The following is a 16,647-nucleotide window of genomic DNA, read 5'->3' as shown; positions in this document are numbered from 1 at the left end:
ACACCTTATTCCAGTCTTGTCAGTAGTTGGGGATAAATTCACCGGCCGTGCTCTTGTCTCATTTGAGAGCAAGGAAGATGCAGTGCGCGTCAAGCAAATGCACAAGAAGGTGCCTTTGCACATCCGTGGTACTCCGATTGAAGTCAACACCGCGTTACTTCCTCGGCTCAACGCCCGCAAACCCGTTCTCATGGTGGACCGCATGGAGGACCTTGACAGAGAGGCACAAAAAGAGGTCTGGGATCAGGTCTCGGAGTTTGGCGACATTCGGCGCATGTGGAAGGGTGAGTGTCTGAGCAAACCTGCCATGACATTTGTGGTCTGACAGTCTACGTAGGCATCGACACCAACTATTATGTCGAGTTTGCGACGACTGTAGAGGCGATCTTGTGTCTCGAAACGCATGCACTGCGTCCGATGGTGGTGCGAGGACGCAAAGTGCGAGTAAACTTCGCCCCATCGCTGGATGGGCGAGAGCACGGCCAGGTGTTCAGAAAGATTATCTGGGAGTCTGACCACGCTGAAGACACCGTTTAGGCTGAAATAGCCTACCCTGTGCACGGCCTAAAAATGGCATCTGACACGGACACACCGAGACTCCCGGCCACGCCGCAGACCGACGATGCTGGCTTCGCGTACATCGTTGTAGCTGCTCAACGCTTACTATCACGGGCTGGAGAACCACTCAATTCCCTATCTTTCTTTCGAGCTCGATCATGTCGAGCGGTGAATATATTCACGTAATCTACGCCGTTCATAATATGATAGTCACATTACTCTACGCTGGACGCGAGTTCGACCATTTTCGGGTCCTTCGCAATGTGTCACTACTACGCGACCTGCCAAACTCTTCTGACGACCGGGAAAACAAGCTTCGCGGCGCACTGACCCTCTGGTCATTTGGCCGTCCCGCGTACTTCGCGGAGAAGCTCACTTCCGGGGACTGACGTAAGTGCGCCAATGCTTGGGTAGCATACTCAACGGCCTCGAACTCGATGAAGAAGAGCGGTGGCTTCAGGCCTGCGCTGTCGGGAACTGTGAGATATCTGGGTTCAGTCTATGTTAATTATACTGCTAGAGAACTCACCACATGTGATGTTGACGACATGGTTGCCGCCGTCGCGCTGCGGCACGAACTGCTCAAGCTCCGTAATGGTACCATTAAACCCAGTGATACAGAGCGAATGATGCGGCTGTTCGAACTTAGGGCTCCCCTGCTCGTAATTTAGGTAGAGTAGCAATTTTCCGTTGCGGAAAGGTACTGCTTCATGCGCGTCCATGACTTTCGCCGCATCTTTCACCGATGTGAAATCGACGAACCACGCCGCCGTTTCCTTTGCTGAGGAGAAGTGAGTAATTGCTCTAGGAGTAGGGATTCAAGACACACCTCGTCTCACGCCGACTATCTTCCCGAACGGAGAGAAAAGATCGCGCAGAAACTGCCTTGTGTCTTCCATGTCAGCTCCGACATCAGAAACGAACAGCGTTCTTGACGAGGCTTTCTGACGTGTGACAGAGCCGAATTTTACCTCGAGCTCGACGTCGTCGAACATGAGAGGAGTCTTCTCATGTAGATCAACAAGCGTTTCCGCCTCATCCGCAGAGCTGTACGTCACGGCTGCAACCCTGCCGACGCTGGTATGCACTACGAAAATCAGATAATCTCGGAGCGTGTGCGTTGCATGGCACGCACCTATCCGGACATCGTCTACTTTCCCGTAGGGAGAACACATATTTGTGATATCGCGCTCAGTCATGTTCTCAGGGGCGTTGGTTATCCGTACGGAGGCGGAACGTCGGGCGATATGCCGGTATCCCTCGCTAGACAGCTCGTTGCGGTTCAGTCCAAATGCGGAGGGCTCTGGTTCTTCTGCACGGCGACTGCGAGAGGCCTTTGTTCCAGTTTCAGCGGCCCGGGACGTCACCGCTTCATTGAATGTCTTTGCCAGGTCGAATAAGTCTTTCAAGTGATCATTGCTCGACGGCGTACTGGGCTCCAGGAATTTCAGCACAGGTTCCTCGATAGGTTCCTCTAAGAGTTTCTCGCCGGTTTGATTCGCGTCCCTGGTGGCCTCTTCGTCTAACCTATGTCTCCAGGATGATCGCTGTCCGGCGAACGGGTTACGGGTGAGCCTCGACCACAATTCGCGAGTATTATACACTCACGTTGCCTCGGAATGGAGGAGCTGCGTAGTTCCCTCTTGCAGCATCGCGCCTTAAGCACGAAGTCGAAAACAACTGTGTTGGTTTTGCAGAATTTCGAACACAAGTCCTGACGAATGAGTGTCTGAGCATGAGTGGGTCGTTCGGACCGGACCCCGAGAACACCTTACTCTTGTGATTGGAACCGCTTTCCATCCGGGGTCAGTCTGGTGTCCTCTCTCCGCCTCCGCCATGTCTACACTCTGCCTCGCCTTCGCTTTCCGGCAATTTAAACCTGGCGGAAGCTGTGTACGAGCGGCGTCGTTTGGTCTGATTGGTACTTCGACCAACCCAGACCCCACGGAGAGCATGGGCGCGTGGAGGTCGCGGATGAAGAAGTCCAAGGACAAGCGAGCAAATCGAGACACCGACGAGAGATACTCGCGAAGTAAAAAGGTGTCACAAGCACCTCCAGCAACGGACGAGCGAAGGCCCCGCGCGTTCCTCAGACGGGAAAGCATGCAAGACAGAAGAGACCCTACTCCAGACAGTCGAGAACATGGGATGGAGAGGAGGAGATATGCGGCAAACATGACACCAACGCGTACCCTCTATGTAGGAGGCATCGGTCGGGCCAACACGGATGGCGATACGGACAAGGTCCGCAAGGTGTTCAAATCATACGCGAAGATAGAAGATGTTCGAATGTGTGCGCGTGTCATCGTGCTGTCCCGTGTCTCGCTTTACTGACTTTCAGCTCAGCCACAATGAGCTGTCACATCGACGCGCGTACCATCGAAGAAGCTGTGAAATTGATTATGGAGCACAATCGCAACCCTTTCCGATACGGCGACCACCGACTGCGTATGAATTTCGTAGAACCAGACGAGGACGATCCGGGCGCTGCGAAGACCCTTTTCATCTCGGGCTTCGCTGGTGGCGAGCAGCGCGTGCGGGACTTGCTGAAGGACTGGGATAATGCGATTTCTAATGTTACAGGCGGTACGTGCAGTCACATTTCCGGGTACGAGAGAGACTGAAAGTCATCGAAGGCAAGAATGGAGAAATCGACGTCGCCTGGGTAGCATTTCACGACCGCAATGCGGCGGCTGAGGCGATGCAGACACTTTGGGTGCTGCATCCCGACTTATCGGTCGACTGGGCAAGGAGTGACTCAGCGGAAGACCAGGTGCCTATCGGCGAGCCGAGCAGCACGCTCTGCATCATTGGTTTCAAAGGCAACAAGTACGACCTACGAAGGCATCTTGGCAACTTCAGACAGGCGGTTCGCGACGTGCGTATACGTGAGTACCATAACTATGTCCATGTGTGTCGTGCTGAATAGCGGTCAGCCGAGAAACACGAGAAAGCAGGTCGCTGGGACTTTGTGTTTGTAATGTTCAAGACCAGGGAACGCGCGACGGAAGCCCTCGAAGTCCTCGCGAACTCGCCACATTTTCGCGTCCGATACATGAAACCTGATGATAAGGACATGGGCGAACTGTTATGACCTGACGGCCAAGATTCTCCTTGCGACCACTCTGCCACTAAATCATATCGGCATCCAGCTCACATACGTCTACGACAAGCCAACTACACCACTCTTAGACGGACTTGACGATCCTGCTACTCTCTGCTTCGATTTCACATACCTGGTCACCGTGAGTGTCGCCAAGGCTCGGCTCGATATGATAAGGCGCTTCTCTTGAGACCGAGCTGAGAAAATATCGACGCCAGTCAGACGCGAGAAGTGGTGCACGGTATGCTTCAGCTCCCCCCAGGGAACGCTCTCGAGAAGAAGGAATGGGTCGACCGTAGTGGTGCGCTGTGGGATGGCTGCCACCTGGATCCTGCTGAGTGCGTTCTTCGGAAGTTGACCGATGATCGCGAGGCCTGTGTCCCACTGCCAGCGTAAGATGGGATGCGTGTTCGTGTAGCTTTCCTCGACAATGACCCAGAATTTGAAGCGCTGGACAACTGGGCAGCTTGCTAATTTGAGTGTGCGAGCGACCGTGTCGGCTGCGGAGGCGTCACAATGAATTTCCTGAAGAGTGCGATGCGCTAGCACTCACGTTTAATATTTTGCAGTCCCTTGTCATGGTGGAGGTATAGGCTTAGCGTCTCGAGCAACTGCCCAGACGAGCGCAGAAGTTGTCCGAGGGCGGCGAGAGTGCTCTCGTCCGCGACATACACGGTCAGTGCCTTGAAAGAACTCCCGATCCCGCCGTTGCAGAGCCATTTGATGATGCGCGGGTTTAGAGACGAATTCAGGAGCGAGAGCTCTCCGAGCTGTGGAAGCGCGACAGTCTTGGCGCAGGCATGGGAAACAGCGTTGTCGGTCGAAAACTCGACGTCGGAGTCCCAGAGGAGAGCAAGATAGTTGATGCCAGAGAAGAGGTGTATGACAGAAGATAGCTGCACCATCGAAAGGGCCTTGTCTCTGACAGTGAAATTGACTAGCTTCAGCAGCGTGAGACGGAGGGGCGTATAGTAAGGGATGTGCTTCATGCATTTGCCGCCCAGGTCGTCGTCCCAGACGATATTCGCTAATAAAAGCGAGACAAGCGTCGGCAGGTTTCCTAGCAAGATAACCAGATCGCTGCGCTTCAGATCTGTGCGGACGCCACTCGCCCGGGAGCCAACGTTGAGCTCTTGGACGCAGAAGCGGAACGAGTGCCCGCCACCGTGAAGCAGATCGAGGAAGGTGCGCAGGCGAGTGGTATTCGCGATCATGACTTTGGAGAATGCGTGCGCACGGCTGTGAGTCATCCAGGAGAGCGAGACGAGCGAGCACGTTGAGAGAGTGCCAACATCGAGATCGTCAGCGAGATGGTCGATGATATCGAAGACTGTGCCGGGCGGAAGTCGAGGCATGGTGCAAGATAGTATTGATATAGAGACACTGGTCTTCAGAATAGGAGCTCAGGAAGGTGGCGATACGAGAGAACGGAATATTAGTAAGTAGACGGAATCGACGAAGATAAGTGAGGTGGCTGACAGCCTTTGCCATCGGCCAGCCACCAGTCTGCTTTGAAACAAACTCTGCGATGGATGCGCAAGTCGGGTTACATGTTTTCATAGCAGCGATGAACATAGTCTGAGGGCAGATGTTCGTGGTCAGAGTTCCGTACGGCCTGCGACTTGGGGAAATGGAGACCTTCGTGGCGTAGCGGTTATCGCCGACAGCCGAAACGCCAGAGCGCTTGACTCTGCCGCTCTTTGTCCATCCACTTCACCTGCCATCCAGCGAGGCTCTACTGTCAGAGACTTATGGTCATCTTCGTATTATGTACTGCCGGGTGCGCTGAACATTGCGTGGAGCGATTTGGTCCATCTCGGTCTTCTCGGGCAGGCTGCGCATCTGAAGTTCCAGCCGGATAAAATCATCGCTGGGCTGACAAGCTACGGCATGGATATATCCAAGCATGTCCCAAAACCAAACTTGTACGTCCTTGAACTTCTCTTTCCAGCCTGCCTGGTGCAGCTTTTTACTTCAGCTCATTTAGCTCTTCTCGCCCACTATGAAGTCCGACGCCGAGACGAACTCTGCACAAGCTGCGAGCAGCGTCTCGTCATTCTCTCCCCTTGTGCGCCAAATCTTCGTTCAAATGCTTAACAGTTGCTCATGTGGTTCTTCAGCCTTCGGAAGCATCGATTAGTTTTGTTGGCAAGCTGCTTGCGCCGCTGACTCCTCGACGCGGCTCCGATGATTCTTCTCTGAACTTCGTTTTTGAGGCGGCATCCACACTTTTCCCGAGCACCCTAGGTATAGGAACTGGAAAGGAGAGCTCAGGACCCCCCAGAATTGACGACCTTGTCACTGTGGCGGCTGAACAAGATGCTACGCCGGGAACGCTCGAGGAGCCTCAAATGAACGCGAAGAAGAAATCTCTCATACATGCGATGAAGAAGGCAGGATCTAGGGCTGCGAGGAAGTTGGCATCGAGGAGCTGGGGCAGGGTGCGTCCGACTTTATCCTTCCATTGAATCCGACGTTGATTATGCGGTCTGCGTTTCCTAGCACCATTCCCGCCTGACCAGTGCCGCAGATGTCCAAGCCGTCTTCGACGAACCTACCCCCAAGCCAGCTATCAGCCATGCCTCCGAGAGTAACTGTGACCAAACATCCACTGGCGCCAACGTCGCAATGGAAGAGGTCTCAAACGGTTCTACAGATTCTCTGACGGCGGTACACGGCTCACCTGAGACCAAGTGCTTTGAGTCACCCCCGATCCTCTGCGCTCGAGACTCCGTTCTCGTCGCTAGGTGTCAAGAAACTCGAGTTCGACTGCCACTTGACGAAGGCTTTCCCCCGATGCGGTTCACCGTCTTCCGATTCTGCCTTCAGATGCTACTGTTCATCCCTTACGTGGTGCTTGTTGGTTTCCTCCCGTTCCTGGCGCCCACATGCCTCTCGCGCGTTACCTTCAATTCCTTCCTTCGCTTCACCATCCGACCTGCAGAACCGATGGAGGTCTTCGCCCAGTACTCGCGCCAGCTTCCCTGGCACGTCGGTGTCGCCCTCGGCCTGCTGTTCGTCGCCACCAGGGCCCTTGGAAAGGCGTATCCTGGCCTTGCGGTCGCGCTCATGGCCGCCCTGATCGGTCGTACGATGTGGGCCTGGGGCGACTTTGACTCGACACTTGACGTGGGTGACGCATGTTTGGGAATCGACGACCGGGCGACGATCTGGTGGCTGCTCAGGGGATTTGTGCTCGGGGATCTGGTCTGCTCGATGGACGACTTCCGCAAGTGGTATGTGGACGAAAAGGACATTGACAGTGGCGAGGAGGACGGCGAGATGGAAACGCTCGAGCGGAAAGACAGCTCCGGCAAGATTGACTTCGGTATCCGGCTAAGGAATAGGCCGCAGGAGTGTTTCCGAATTGTGGCAGACTGCGAGGAGTCCTTCTAGATATCCCCTTTGAACCAAGCGGGACTTGTGCGGGCACTCTGTCCACCACGCTACCTGGCCTCTGTTCATCTTACCAATACCAAGTTGTTCCGCCCTGTGCTCTCATGTTTTTGCTGAACCTTTTCAAGTCGGTGGTGGTGGATGTCTAACGCACGATCGCCTCTCCAGTCCCCCGGGAGGAGTGTCGCCATTTGCGGATTCGGAAATATCAGGGGCATGCAGAGTGCTCTGACGGTGTAGTCGGTATGCTGCCTCTCTCCTTCTCGGTAATAATTTCGGCAAACGTCAAACTGTGCCTGCAGGATTCTATAACGAGCTGTTGTAAAGGTTTCTAGTATCACCGACGAGGCAACTGGAGGACGCTAAGCGCATCATGAGGACCTACGTCTCGATCGAAGAGTCCATGTGTGACGGTAAGCATTCATTCACGCCCATGCTGTAGTCGAGGTTCACAGTCTATGTGGATTTCAGAAGATGAAACGCCGTCAAGCACGTTGATTCCGAGTGATGCAGACTGGCCAAGAGCAGCACTGCTGTACTCCTGTACCAGCGTAGCGTCTCTCGACGCGTTAGACCCTCTGTCTTCGCCATGGACCCCAAGCTGACGTTTCTCCTCCTCTCGCAGACGATCGTGAGCCCGCCACTCCCGCAAAGCGAGAACTGGAGGGAGGAGCGTACGTCGGGACGGACCAATGGGCGTCTCTCATTTGAAGAGCAAAATATGTTTCTTCCGTTGAAGGTCTCACGGACAACGTGTTAACAGATAGCGTCGGCTTTCCTGATGTGCGACTGTGGTTGACAGGTAGTAATGGTATGTGATTAGGTGAGTTCGAGCTTGAGTTCCCTCCCGAAGATGTACTGGAGAAGCAAGATGAATTGATAGGCAAAGGCATATATCCATATCTGACGTAGATTTTCAACATTTCCGTCGTTGCCGGAACGCAGACTTCCAGCTTGCAACTTAGCCCCACGCGAGATCTCCCAGACAACTTATCTAATCAGCCGACGATCGACTTTGATAGCATTGCTGAGCGCCAATCTGATCAAGGCTCCAGATCCGGCGATGACATGACCGACCGCGCATACTTACTCAAATTCCACTGGCAGAGGACTGCTCTCAGATCGATGTTCAGATAGTTGAAGTGCGGAATCTATTCGATTAGTATCTCACGATTTGGATCTCAAATCTTGGGTCACCGGTCTGCGAAGCAGCACCCGCGGAAGGCGTCCTCGTCGTATCTCATAGGGTAGATGTAACAGCTCCAGATGTATTGCATGTGCAACAGATGATGCAACTGAGAGGTCTCGCTACCTTTCTGCTCAGCACCATGCGGATGAGGGCTCGCGGAAAAGGGCCGGTAGGTCCCTCACGAGTATCGTCCCGTTGCTCCGCACGATTGTCACCGCAGTTGTCGTTTTCCTCGTACTCATTGTCCATTTCATCCTCGAGTCGGATGAAGGTGAGACTGCTGATGGCCGACCTCGAAGTATCTCTGCGTTTCTCCGACCTCACATAGGTGCTTTCTGCTTCGTACCTTGCCGTTGAGGATCGGATTGTGCACGTGGAGTGAGTGGGACCAAGACATGTCGCACCGTCGACTGGCACCCAAGACGCTCGTGCACTTTCCCGATGTCAAATGCGCAAAACACGAAATGCAGTGTAGGGAAGGATCACAGTGCCTGCCAGATAGTGCGCCACTGCTCGCTTGTGAGGATGCATCAATATTCAAAATTCATAGGCACGCATGAGGTCAGTATACTATACTACAGATTACGGGAGTGCTGCCTTAACGACAGGCCCTGACGCGGACGGCTTAACTGAAGAATGGGGGACGCTCGGAACATGCCAAGAAAGCGACCACCGTTAGAGCGTCGCTTTCACCACGTCTGTGTTGACCTGCACTGCGATCCCAGCCGGGTTCCATTCTGCGCCCCTCTCCTACAGCAATTAAGTGTTCAGCAACTCGGCATACACGAGTAACATAATCCCAACTCACCACATCAACTTTCGACGAGATCACGCGCGTAGGGTTCGAGCCGCTGTTGGTTCCGCCCGTGGAGCCCAGGCTTGACAAAGGAATAGTCACCGCGTCCCTCTTGTTACGGAACCAGTCGCGTGCGTTCAGCGATCCCAGAAGGGCGTTAGAGTACGTGCTACTCAGGGGGAAGAATACTGGTGCATGGGGTGAGACAGGAATACAGCACAACGTGACGCGGATAGTACTTACTGCCGATAAATATGAAATTGTCTGGTTCTGTGAGGCGCTGCATCGGGCAGGGCTGGTTGGCAACGAGGCGATCTTAGGTTGAAGCAGCACTTACAGTAATCAAGCATGCGATGCAGAGGATACAGGTCAAGAGACCAGTGTTGACGGCATATATCATCAACCCATTGACAATTGTCGACGTCCTGGAAACGGAGCGCTAAGCAAGAGGCAGCAGATTGTACATGGCAAGTTGCACGGACTTACCGATGGACCACTGATCTCATGTGGAACAAATAATAGCAGAGCGAAATCGCGATGAGGAAATCGGTCGCGACGGTCAGGCCTAGGCCGAGGAACACTAGCCACTGAAGGGTTGCCGATCAGACGTCGAAGACTTAGTGGTGTCAATTCGTCTTCACTCACGTTCGCCTTAGAATAATTCGCGAAGTCCTTCAACTGATAGCTAGGTAAAAATATTCTTCAGCATATATTCAGAGGACGAGAACGGGGACAACTCACAATCTAATAGTAATGCCAGTGCTTATACCTAGCCAATGCGTTTTTAATCGTGAAATGCTTGATTTATTTGCACCGGACGTCAGAACATACCGAGGACACAAATGCTGCAGGCGGCCTAAGAAGAATACCTGATAGGGTGAGGTCTATAGCCGATAATGACGCGAACTTACCAGAGCGAAAGTAAGTGGACGATTGCCTTTGCTCACTGTAACCCTTAGGGGTTAGCTAAAAGTTACAGTATGATAACCAGGCGACGCACACGTCCATACGCGAAACGTGAACCAGCTGTAGGACGGAATCAGACATGAAAAAAGAGGACTAGGGGCGCCTACTTACGCTTGCACCACCAAGTCGGTTGCAGTCTAAGATGGACGAACTAGGGTTAACATGTCACTGCATCGAGATTCGTCGTACGTACTGTGAAGAAAACGACGAGCTGAAGGAACATGTCAGCTCGCATAGAGGACCGCAGTCGACTTCAATCTTACCGGTAAGCTCCTAAAGGGCGAACGCCGCGATGACATTAACGGTCGTATCTCTGGAACTTCCGCATTTGTACACACCAAGGGACTATCTGCGCCAGCACAAGCGGATTTGCGAAGTTTGTTACCATATAACTGAGCGACGCAGCTTGAGCACTCGGAAGCGCGTGACTGGGCGAAAACTCACAAGTAAAGAGAGTGAATAATGCATATTAAGTGCACAGTGTTAAGGATTCTGACTTCCGGCTTCAGCTCGTAGTGCTGGTGCGATAGCGAGCAGACGTACCCCAGGAGCCAGATCTGAGTCGGATAATGACAGCATCAGCATGTATGCGACGGCAAAAACATCTTGGGATACTCGCTGATAGTCGTAGCACAATAAGCTCGCCTTTTGATCGTTGGAAATACATGTACACCTGCACAATTAAAATGCCGTACAACCTGCGAAAGCGGGTGTGAGCGATCCAAGAAGGGGCGAACACAGCTGCAGCCACTCACACAGTGGTAACGAACCCGCCGATCATTGTCGCTCCGAACGTGTTGTCGAAATGGATCGGAAGTCCCGGTATCGACACTGCAGGTAACGACATGTCGAGGATGTCGACGAGTATGGCTCTCGCGAGCGAGACGGCGAGGGTGGACGGCGATTGAGAGGCGCGAATCAACAGACCAGGCGCGGTCTAAAGTACATAAGGTACCTTCTGGCCGATGCCGCAAGGCTGTGCCATTTTCTCTCTGCCCGCATCGGGAGTGCCAGAAAGCCTTCGGGAGAGGGGCATCAGCTGCTTCCCCGGCGATGGCTATCATTGCGTATGCGGGCAGTCAGATGTCCAGATCTCGTTCAGATCTAGTCCGGAGTCGGGAAGTGTGTGGTTCAAGCTGAAACCATATTATCGAGCCCTTCTATTAAAAAATGATGAAAGCGCATGACAGCAAGCAACGTGCCGTAACGCACGCCTTCAATAGGAAAGAGAAGCCAGACATACAACGATTCCGCCACATGGGACGAGCTTTGTATCCCGAGCCGTTTCTACCACGGGCGGTAGGCGATTTGTACGTTTTCGAGCCGAGATTGGTTCCGCGCTATACGCCAAGCACGCGGTTGGCTCACGACGGCAGTATGACGGCCTGTAACAATTGATCACTGCGGGCGCAGTTTTGAAGTTTCAGATCGATTGGAACAACTTTTTGAGGGTGGAAACGGCCGACGTCTAGAGACACCGACTTTAACGTGGTCTCCTGCGGTCTGCTCATCTTCCCTGCACAGCACATACGAGCGCGCTGAGCGGACAAGCATACCCTAGGTTCACCCGCTTTCCAGTCCCCATTATCCACATAATTTGCTGGGGAATGGTGGATACGGGCTAGCCATGCTTGGCGTCTTCTTTCCGAGAATCTCAGCCTCTGGCCAGAGACCGGGAGAGCGAAGGCGTTGCGAATGACATTCAACGGTCCGTGCCGGCGTGACCGCCGTCAACGCGCTAGTCAACACCCTGATAGGAGTGAGTCGAATGCCATACCATCTCGAGCTCACACATGAGTGAGAAGTCTCAAGTCGACTCTGGCGGAGATGACGGGAGTTTCAAGTAAGCCGACGGCCACGCTCCGAGCTAATGGAAACAGCGGAACCATCTTCAGTTGAGAGAGGTGAGTACTGATGAGTCTCAGCGGTTGTCTTTTCACACATGCACGGGGGCTACAGGCATCTGCCCTTGCATTTCTGGGTACAGTGCTAGTGAGTGCATCGATGGATGGTCCTTCATGCCATCGACTTCTAATGTAGATCAATTCAGTCACAAGTAGCCAACCACTCAGCGGAAATAACAAAGCATGCGCAGCAACGAGTTCCGCCGGCTTGAATACATGGAGGGATTAAGGAAGAGAGCGGGAAACATAAGTTCGAGCAAAGGTCATGTTTATGTAATCTGATACCGAAATAAGATGTAACTCGAAAGTGGAATTCGAATTTCGAAGCGGCGGGGTCACATCCTGGGCTCAAGTGACCGTTTCTGCATGGCCAATGACTTGGATCGGTGAGCAACTCAGACACAATCGTTCAAAATTCCCGTTGAGGTAAAATCGAAGGTACAAATGAGCCCTAGTACTAGGAAAGGTTTGACGTCGCTTGTGACGTGCCTCGGATGCCTTAGTGGCGTTGATCATCACCTCAGGTCATCTAATCCAACACATCTAGCACCCAGACGCTTTCCAGTTGGCCCGCCCACTCACTCACTCCACAATCTGATTCTCAGCGGGAAGCTTTTCTGCACAGTATGCCAAAGCAAAAAGCACCTATTTGAGGCCGGAGGCACACAGACGTACGTCGAGGCCTACCACCAGCAGCCTCACCCGACTCGAAGATCGGATGGACATGCAGTGATCACGGACGACAGCGACGGCAGTCTGGAGCGGTGGGGAGCCTGAGCAACGGAGGCGACTACACCTGACAATGCTCACAATTTAGACAGCCCTTTCCCGCGGACCTGTGCCTCCCATTCGCGTGGTGCTGAGCAGACAGGCAGCGAGACCTCTCAGCGTAACATTATTTGCTGCACATGCAGTACTGTATCATATATACTTGAAACTGTTACATCTATATCTGTGAGATATGGCACAGATGCCTTAGGATGCCTTCCGCACGTCGCGTCTCAAGTTGCATCCGCGGCCTGAGATCCGAGATCTGGATCGTTAGATTATTGATCAGGTCAGATTCCGTCTGAGACAACAATCGAACGGATTTTGGACTTCAGCTGAAGGCCTGAAAGCATTTAAAGTGTCAGAGAAAGGTATACTACTTATCTGTAATAAACTGGCTTGGGCTCCCTTCGGGCCATTGGTAGGCCGTGGCGCGTTACAACAAGACTGAAATCACTAACCGGTGAGGGAATGCTGGTAAGCGTTACGATTTGTACCATTTACTCCTCTGCAATATACGCAATGTCCCGGGGGGCGCGTGATACTGATTTGACATGCTGTCGAGCTCAGGTCGATAATCGCTTTGCGATGTCTGAAGCTGATCATGAGACTGTGCGTGTTAAAGAGTGCCCGAGGTCCAGTGTCGGTGACCAATCTTGTTGATGGTGTGCGTCACCTACAGTACAGTACAAGCCGCATGCCCGCATGCAAACACAACGAAGGGGAATAATGTCCACGCCAAATACGGATCCTCACCTCCGTCTAATCATTCGTCCTTTTTTCCCAGTATATCTCCCACAGGGAAGTCGAGCTTGCAACCACGTGCCTGTCGGCCACAGTAGTAAATCAGGAAAGTCGACGTTGTCTGCCAGCGCGCCGTCCACGAGGCCACCTTTCCATTGGAAGAAGGCCGCTTCGCCCTTCATGGTCCGGGTAACGGAGACACTCATCGTTCTGTCCCGACACATGCGTCTTCTCTCCAGTTCCTGCTCTGCGGGAGCGGCGGGCTCGCGACCTTCTGGGAGAGTGGAACTCGGGTCGAAGGGTATCGAACGCATCGGGCAGCGCTACGCCAATGCGGGAGTGCGGTAGTGTTTGCGTCGCTCGGGACGAACGTAAAATGAAGACGTGTTCGGGAATGTTCCAGCTTCTGCGCCCTAAATGGGCTGTGAGCGGCGCCAGCAGCATTGAGGGTGAACGAACGCTGACCATTGCACATGGAGTCTTGAACGAGACGTAGATCCTCGTGATGCACTCGGTATCTTGCCCTGTCGATGGCACTGTAAACTCCCCGGAGTTCAACATCAACTCATCGTAGGGGCTCGCAAGTACGGTGTCGGCCTTCGCTGGTAATAGTCAAGGTTTAGGGACACTGCGTTGGGTATTGAGAATCAGAGTGCGATCACCTCTCGCGCGTTTTGACACGGCTACAGTAGCCAGCTTCACGCTGACAGCCGTTCTGACCATCAGTCTATACTTTAAAGACTCCGTTGTTAGTAACGAGGACGGAAAGTTGCGAGGATGAGACCCTCGGAGAGATATCGCAAAAGGATGGCCATGACATCGCGGGCTCTACGCTGGCAGATACGGAAGTATGCTATTCGTCATCCTCAGTGGCGAATGCAAAGAGAAGCATACTCAGGCACCCGCACGAACGGTACAGCTCTCCTAACTGGCAGATACGGAAGCCTCGTCGCGTTCATGTGCTTTGCCTCAAAACGCGTGCAGCTAGACCAGCACCACCTAATCGGAGCTCGCTAAACGCGTCAGAGACGACGAACATGAGGAAGCTACCGCCTTCAGGCTATTTGAAGGTCGCTGCGGAAAGGACGGGTGAGCGTGAGAAATTACCCAACTAGCGCCCAAGACGCATCATCAAATGATGATGGGCACTTGGGCCTCCACGGCCGCGCGGAGCGACGCGTGAATTCTGCGTCCCGCCAAGTTCCAGCGAACAGAATACTGATTGTTTCCTCCAGAATACCTTCCTCTTCGTCAGCGTATCTATGCGAACCCCTGCAGGGTCTTGTCGCTAATCATCTAGCATGCCGGGAAGGCTCCACGCAGAGTCTGCACATCGGCCCTTATTCCGGTAGAGCATCTAGCCTCCAAGACTACTTAAGTAACGCTCTTCGTGCACAGGACAAGAAGAGAAACGGTATTGTACTCCGTAGACATTGTCACATCATCCACGGTATCTGTGTTTGTTCATCGCACCGACGTGCTTGATTGCCTCATCATAGAGATCTTCGGCACACGACAGATAAGCTCAGCTATTTCGGACAAACGATGCTCTGCTATGGCGCACATAGTCCACCTTCATCATTGGCATAAATCGGTTTGCAGAAGACAGCGGTGTGAGAAGTGGAGCTGTGACTGGCAGCTAATAGTCTCTTGAGAGGGAAGACAGGTCTTGTGAGGCTGAGCAGTCCAGATGGAGGTCGGCGGGTGACTTCAGATCGATCCTCGAAAATCCTCAGGGCACCGAGGCGAGGTCGAGCTTGTCAAAGGTTGTAACACTTGGATGGCCACTATTCTTGAGTTTTTCGCCGTATCACATAACTACTCAGTGTAGCTATGTACTCCCGCTCCTCGGCGAGACAAATGGGCCTTGTAAAGTGAATATGTTTACCTGGGGAGCATAATGACAGAGGCATAATACACCACAAGCCGCAGGTCTCTAATGAAGATGGAATGGGATAAAATTGTTCACATCCAATGAGAACCTACGTCATGGTCCGGCTATCCACCCCTCTTCCCTAACACGTCCCCTACAGGGAATTCAAGCTCGAACTCCCGTAACCACATACCTGTCGACCACGGACGCACGTTAGGAAGGCCGACGTTGTCTGCTAGCGCGCCATCTGCGAGGCCTCCTTTCCAGCGGAAGAAGCCTGCCTTGCCCTTCATGGCCGGGGTGAGGGATACCCATCGTTCTGTCCCGATACATGCATCCTCCCTCCAACTGTCACTCTGCGGGAGCGGTGGGCACTCAACTTCCCGCGATAGCGGGACAAAACTTGAGCTGAACGGTATCAAGCCACTCGACAAAAGGAAGGAAGGCGCGAGGTCCGTGACGAAGAACGGGTTGTCCGGCGCATCAGGCGGCGCTACGCAGATGCGGGAGTACGGCAGTGCTTTCGGTGAGTTCGCCCCGCTTGGGACGAACGTGAAGTGGGCGGTGCGTGCGGGAATGTTCCAATGTTTGCGTCCTGAGCTAACTGTGAGCGTTGCCTATGCTCCGAGTCTGAAGGAACTCTTACGGTTATACGCGGACTCCTTGGTTGAGACGTAGGCTCTCGTGATGCGATTCGCGTTTCGACCCGTTGGCGGCACCGCAAACTGGCCAGGGACCCATATCAACTCATCGTGAGGCCCTATGAGCATGGTTTGTTCGGCATCATCGTCAATCGTCAAGATTCGGGGAAACGGCTCACCGACTGGGCTGTCGTTGTACCTGGCAATCATTATGGACGTCAATCCTCCTTGATACGCCCCAGAGACTTCCGGACTCGCGAATGTCGATACCCCTTCAAGCACATTGAAAGCCACAGGTGCCAGATGTTCCTCGGCTCTGGCATGGCCAAAGAGCCAGAAGCACTCGCCTCTACAGCGCCATGGTGAGAGAGCGTCGACAAGAGGGCTATCGACCATCTGCGTGTTCGTTGGTATAACAAGAGTACAGTGTCAGCAAAGGGAGGATAGAAAGGACAGAGAGCTGTGTGAGAAACAGAAGGGTCGTTACAACCATAATGCTAGACATGAACTCGTGGCAGTGTGTAGTGTGCAGTGCGCTGTGGTGACTGCGGGCTCAGTCGAACTTGACTTAGATCACAGTATTCGAGCAGAGTGCTGCACCGGCCGACTTTATCAAAGAGCTCCAGGTTGCTCTCGCACCGACGTCGTGTCTAGGAATCAGGAGTGACTGAGGCATAATCCGAGTCGTCTAGTTATCATAGAATTACCG

At 53.3% G+C, this 16,647-nt stretch overlaps 6 protein-coding genes across 6 annotated transcripts; 1 reads left to right on the top strand and 5 right to left on the bottom strand.

The window, feature by feature from the left end:
* Positions 1-329: 329 nt before the first annotated feature.
* On the bottom strand, positions 330-2,128 carry PHACADRAFT_149220 (uncharacterized protein). The gene is made up of 3 exons (XM_007398794.1): positions 1,388-2,128; positions 1,088-1,339; positions 330-1,035 (listed from the first exon to the last, which is right to left on the bottom strand). The coding sequence occupies exons 1-3, from the start codon at positions 1,755-1,757 to the stop codon at positions 779-781; spliced, it is 879 nt and encodes a 292-aa protein (XP_007398856.1). The 5' UTR covers positions 1,758-2,128; the 3' UTR covers positions 330-778.
* Positions 2,129-3,474: 1,346 nt separating this feature from the next.
* On the bottom strand, positions 3,475-5,255 carry PHACADRAFT_260973 (uncharacterized protein). The gene has a single exon (XM_007398793.1). It carries the CDS (start codon positions 5,014-5,016, stop codon positions 4,204-4,206), a length of 813 nt encoding a protein of 270 aa, XP_007398855.1. The 5' UTR covers positions 5,017-5,255; the 3' UTR covers positions 3,475-4,203.
* Positions 5,256-5,793: 538 nt separating this feature from the next.
* Positions 5,794-8,140, top strand: PHACADRAFT_260970 (uncharacterized protein). The gene is made up of 5 exons (XM_007398792.1): positions 5,794-6,102; positions 6,164-7,300; positions 7,360-7,470; positions 7,529-7,880; positions 7,941-8,140. The coding sequence occupies exons 1-2, from the start codon at positions 6,013-6,015 to the stop codon at positions 7,055-7,057; spliced, it is 984 nt and encodes a 327-aa protein (XP_007398854.1). The 5' UTR covers positions 5,794-6,012; the 3' UTR covers positions 7,058-7,300; positions 7,360-7,470; positions 7,529-7,880; positions 7,941-8,140.
* A 609-nt stretch (positions 8,141-8,749) lies between these two features.
* PHACADRAFT_186644 (uncharacterized protein) lies at positions 8,750-11,004 on the bottom strand. The gene is made up of 18 exons (XM_007398791.1): positions 10,764-11,004; positions 10,628-10,706; positions 10,552-10,565; positions 10,453-10,500; positions 10,347-10,400; positions 10,272-10,281; positions 10,202-10,219; positions 10,120-10,145; positions 10,043-10,068; positions 9,954-9,988; positions 9,874-9,898; positions 9,784-9,811; positions 9,688-9,727; positions 9,529-9,629; positions 9,380-9,467; positions 9,286-9,337; positions 9,055-9,230; positions 8,750-8,996 (listed from the first exon to the last, which is right to left on the bottom strand). Exons 1-18 carry the CDS (start codon positions 10,853-10,855, stop codon positions 8,922-8,924), a joined length of 987 nt encoding a protein of 328 aa, XP_007398853.1. The 5' UTR covers positions 10,856-11,004; the 3' UTR covers positions 8,750-8,921.
* A 2,073-nt stretch (positions 11,005-13,077) lies between these two features.
* PHACADRAFT_260966 (uncharacterized protein) lies at positions 13,078-14,084 on the bottom strand. Its single transcript, XM_007398790.1, has one exon. The coding sequence runs from the start codon at positions 13,983-13,985 to the stop codon at positions 13,527-13,529; it is 459 nt and encodes a 152-aa protein (XP_007398852.1). The 5' UTR covers positions 13,986-14,084; the 3' UTR covers positions 13,078-13,526.
* A 1,194-nt stretch (positions 14,085-15,278) lies between these two features.
* Positions 15,279-16,370, bottom strand: PHACADRAFT_149215 (uncharacterized protein). The gene is made up of 3 exons (XM_007398789.1): positions 16,118-16,370; positions 15,944-16,057; positions 15,279-15,892 (listed from the first exon to the last, which is right to left on the bottom strand). The coding sequence occupies exons 1-3, from the start codon at positions 16,332-16,334 to the stop codon at positions 15,423-15,425; spliced, it is 801 nt and encodes a 266-aa protein (XP_007398851.1). The 5' UTR covers positions 16,335-16,370; the 3' UTR covers positions 15,279-15,422.
* Between the last annotated feature and the right edge of the window lie 277 nt (positions 16,371-16,647).

Source organism: Phanerochaete carnosa (assembly GCF_000300595.1).
Source record: "Phanerochaete carnosa HHB-10118-sp unplaced genomic scaffold PHACAscaffold_8, whole genome shotgun sequence".
NCBI classification, from domain to species: Eukaryota; Fungi; Basidiomycota; class Agaricomycetes; order Polyporales; family Phanerochaetaceae; genus Phanerochaete; species Phanerochaete carnosa.
Note: the sequence above shows the minus strand (reverse complement) of the source record. Positions and strands in the feature narration are given on the sequence as shown.

Bases quoted from the DNA above. Each gene is read 5' to 3' on its own strand.
- PHACADRAFT_149220 (XM_007398794.1), bottom strand. From the start codon at position 1,757: ATGACTGAGCGCGATATCACAAATATGTGTTCTCCCTACGGGAAAGTA. The intron at 1,340-1,387 runs GTGTGTCTTGAA...ACTTCTCCTCAG, and splicing joins GATAGTCGGCGTGAGACGAG to CAAAGGAAACGGCGGCGTGG. The intron at 1,036-1,087 runs GTGAGTTCTCTA...GATATCTCACAG, and splicing joins TGTCGTCAACATCACATGTG to TTCCCGACAGCGCAGGCCTG.
- PHACADRAFT_260970 (XM_007398792.1), top strand. From the start codon at position 6,013: ATGAACGCGAAGAAGAAATCTCTCATACATGCGATGAAGAAGGCAGGA. The intron at 6,103-6,163 runs GTGCGTCCGACT...TGCGTTTCCTAG, and splicing joins CATCGAGGAGCTGGGGCAGG to CACCATTCCCGCCTGACCAG.
- PHACADRAFT_260973 (XM_007398793.1), bottom strand. From the start codon at position 5,016: ATGCCTCGACTTCCGCCCGGCACAGTCTTCGATATCATCGACCATCTC.
- PHACADRAFT_149215 (XM_007398789.1), bottom strand. From the start codon at position 16,334: ATGGTCGATAGCCCTCTTGTCGACGCTCTCTCACCATGGCGCTGTAGA. The intron at 16,058-16,117 runs GTGAGCCGTTTC...CCATGCTCATAG, and splicing joins GTACAACGACAGCCCAGTCG to GGCCTCACGATGAGTTGATA. The intron at 15,893-15,943 runs GTAAGAGTTCCT...CAGTTAGCTCAG, and splicing joins CAAGGAGTCCGCGTATAACC to GACGCAAACATTGGAACATT.
- PHACADRAFT_260966 (XM_007398790.1), bottom strand. From the start codon at position 13,985: ATGTTGAACTCCGGGGAGTTTACAGTGCCATCGACAGGGCAAGATACC.
- PHACADRAFT_186644 (XM_007398791.1), bottom strand. From the start codon at position 10,855: ATGTCGTTACCTGCAGTGTCGATACCGGGACTTCCGATCCATTTCGAC. The intron at 10,069-10,119 runs GTAAGTAGGCGC...TCCGTCCTACAG, and splicing joins ACCGACTTGGTGGTGCAAGC to CTGGTTCACGTTTCGCGTAT. The intron at 9,630-9,687 runs GTGAGTGAAGAC...GCAACCCTTCAG, and splicing joins CGAATTATTCTAAGGCGAAC to TGGCTAGTGTTCCTCGGCCT.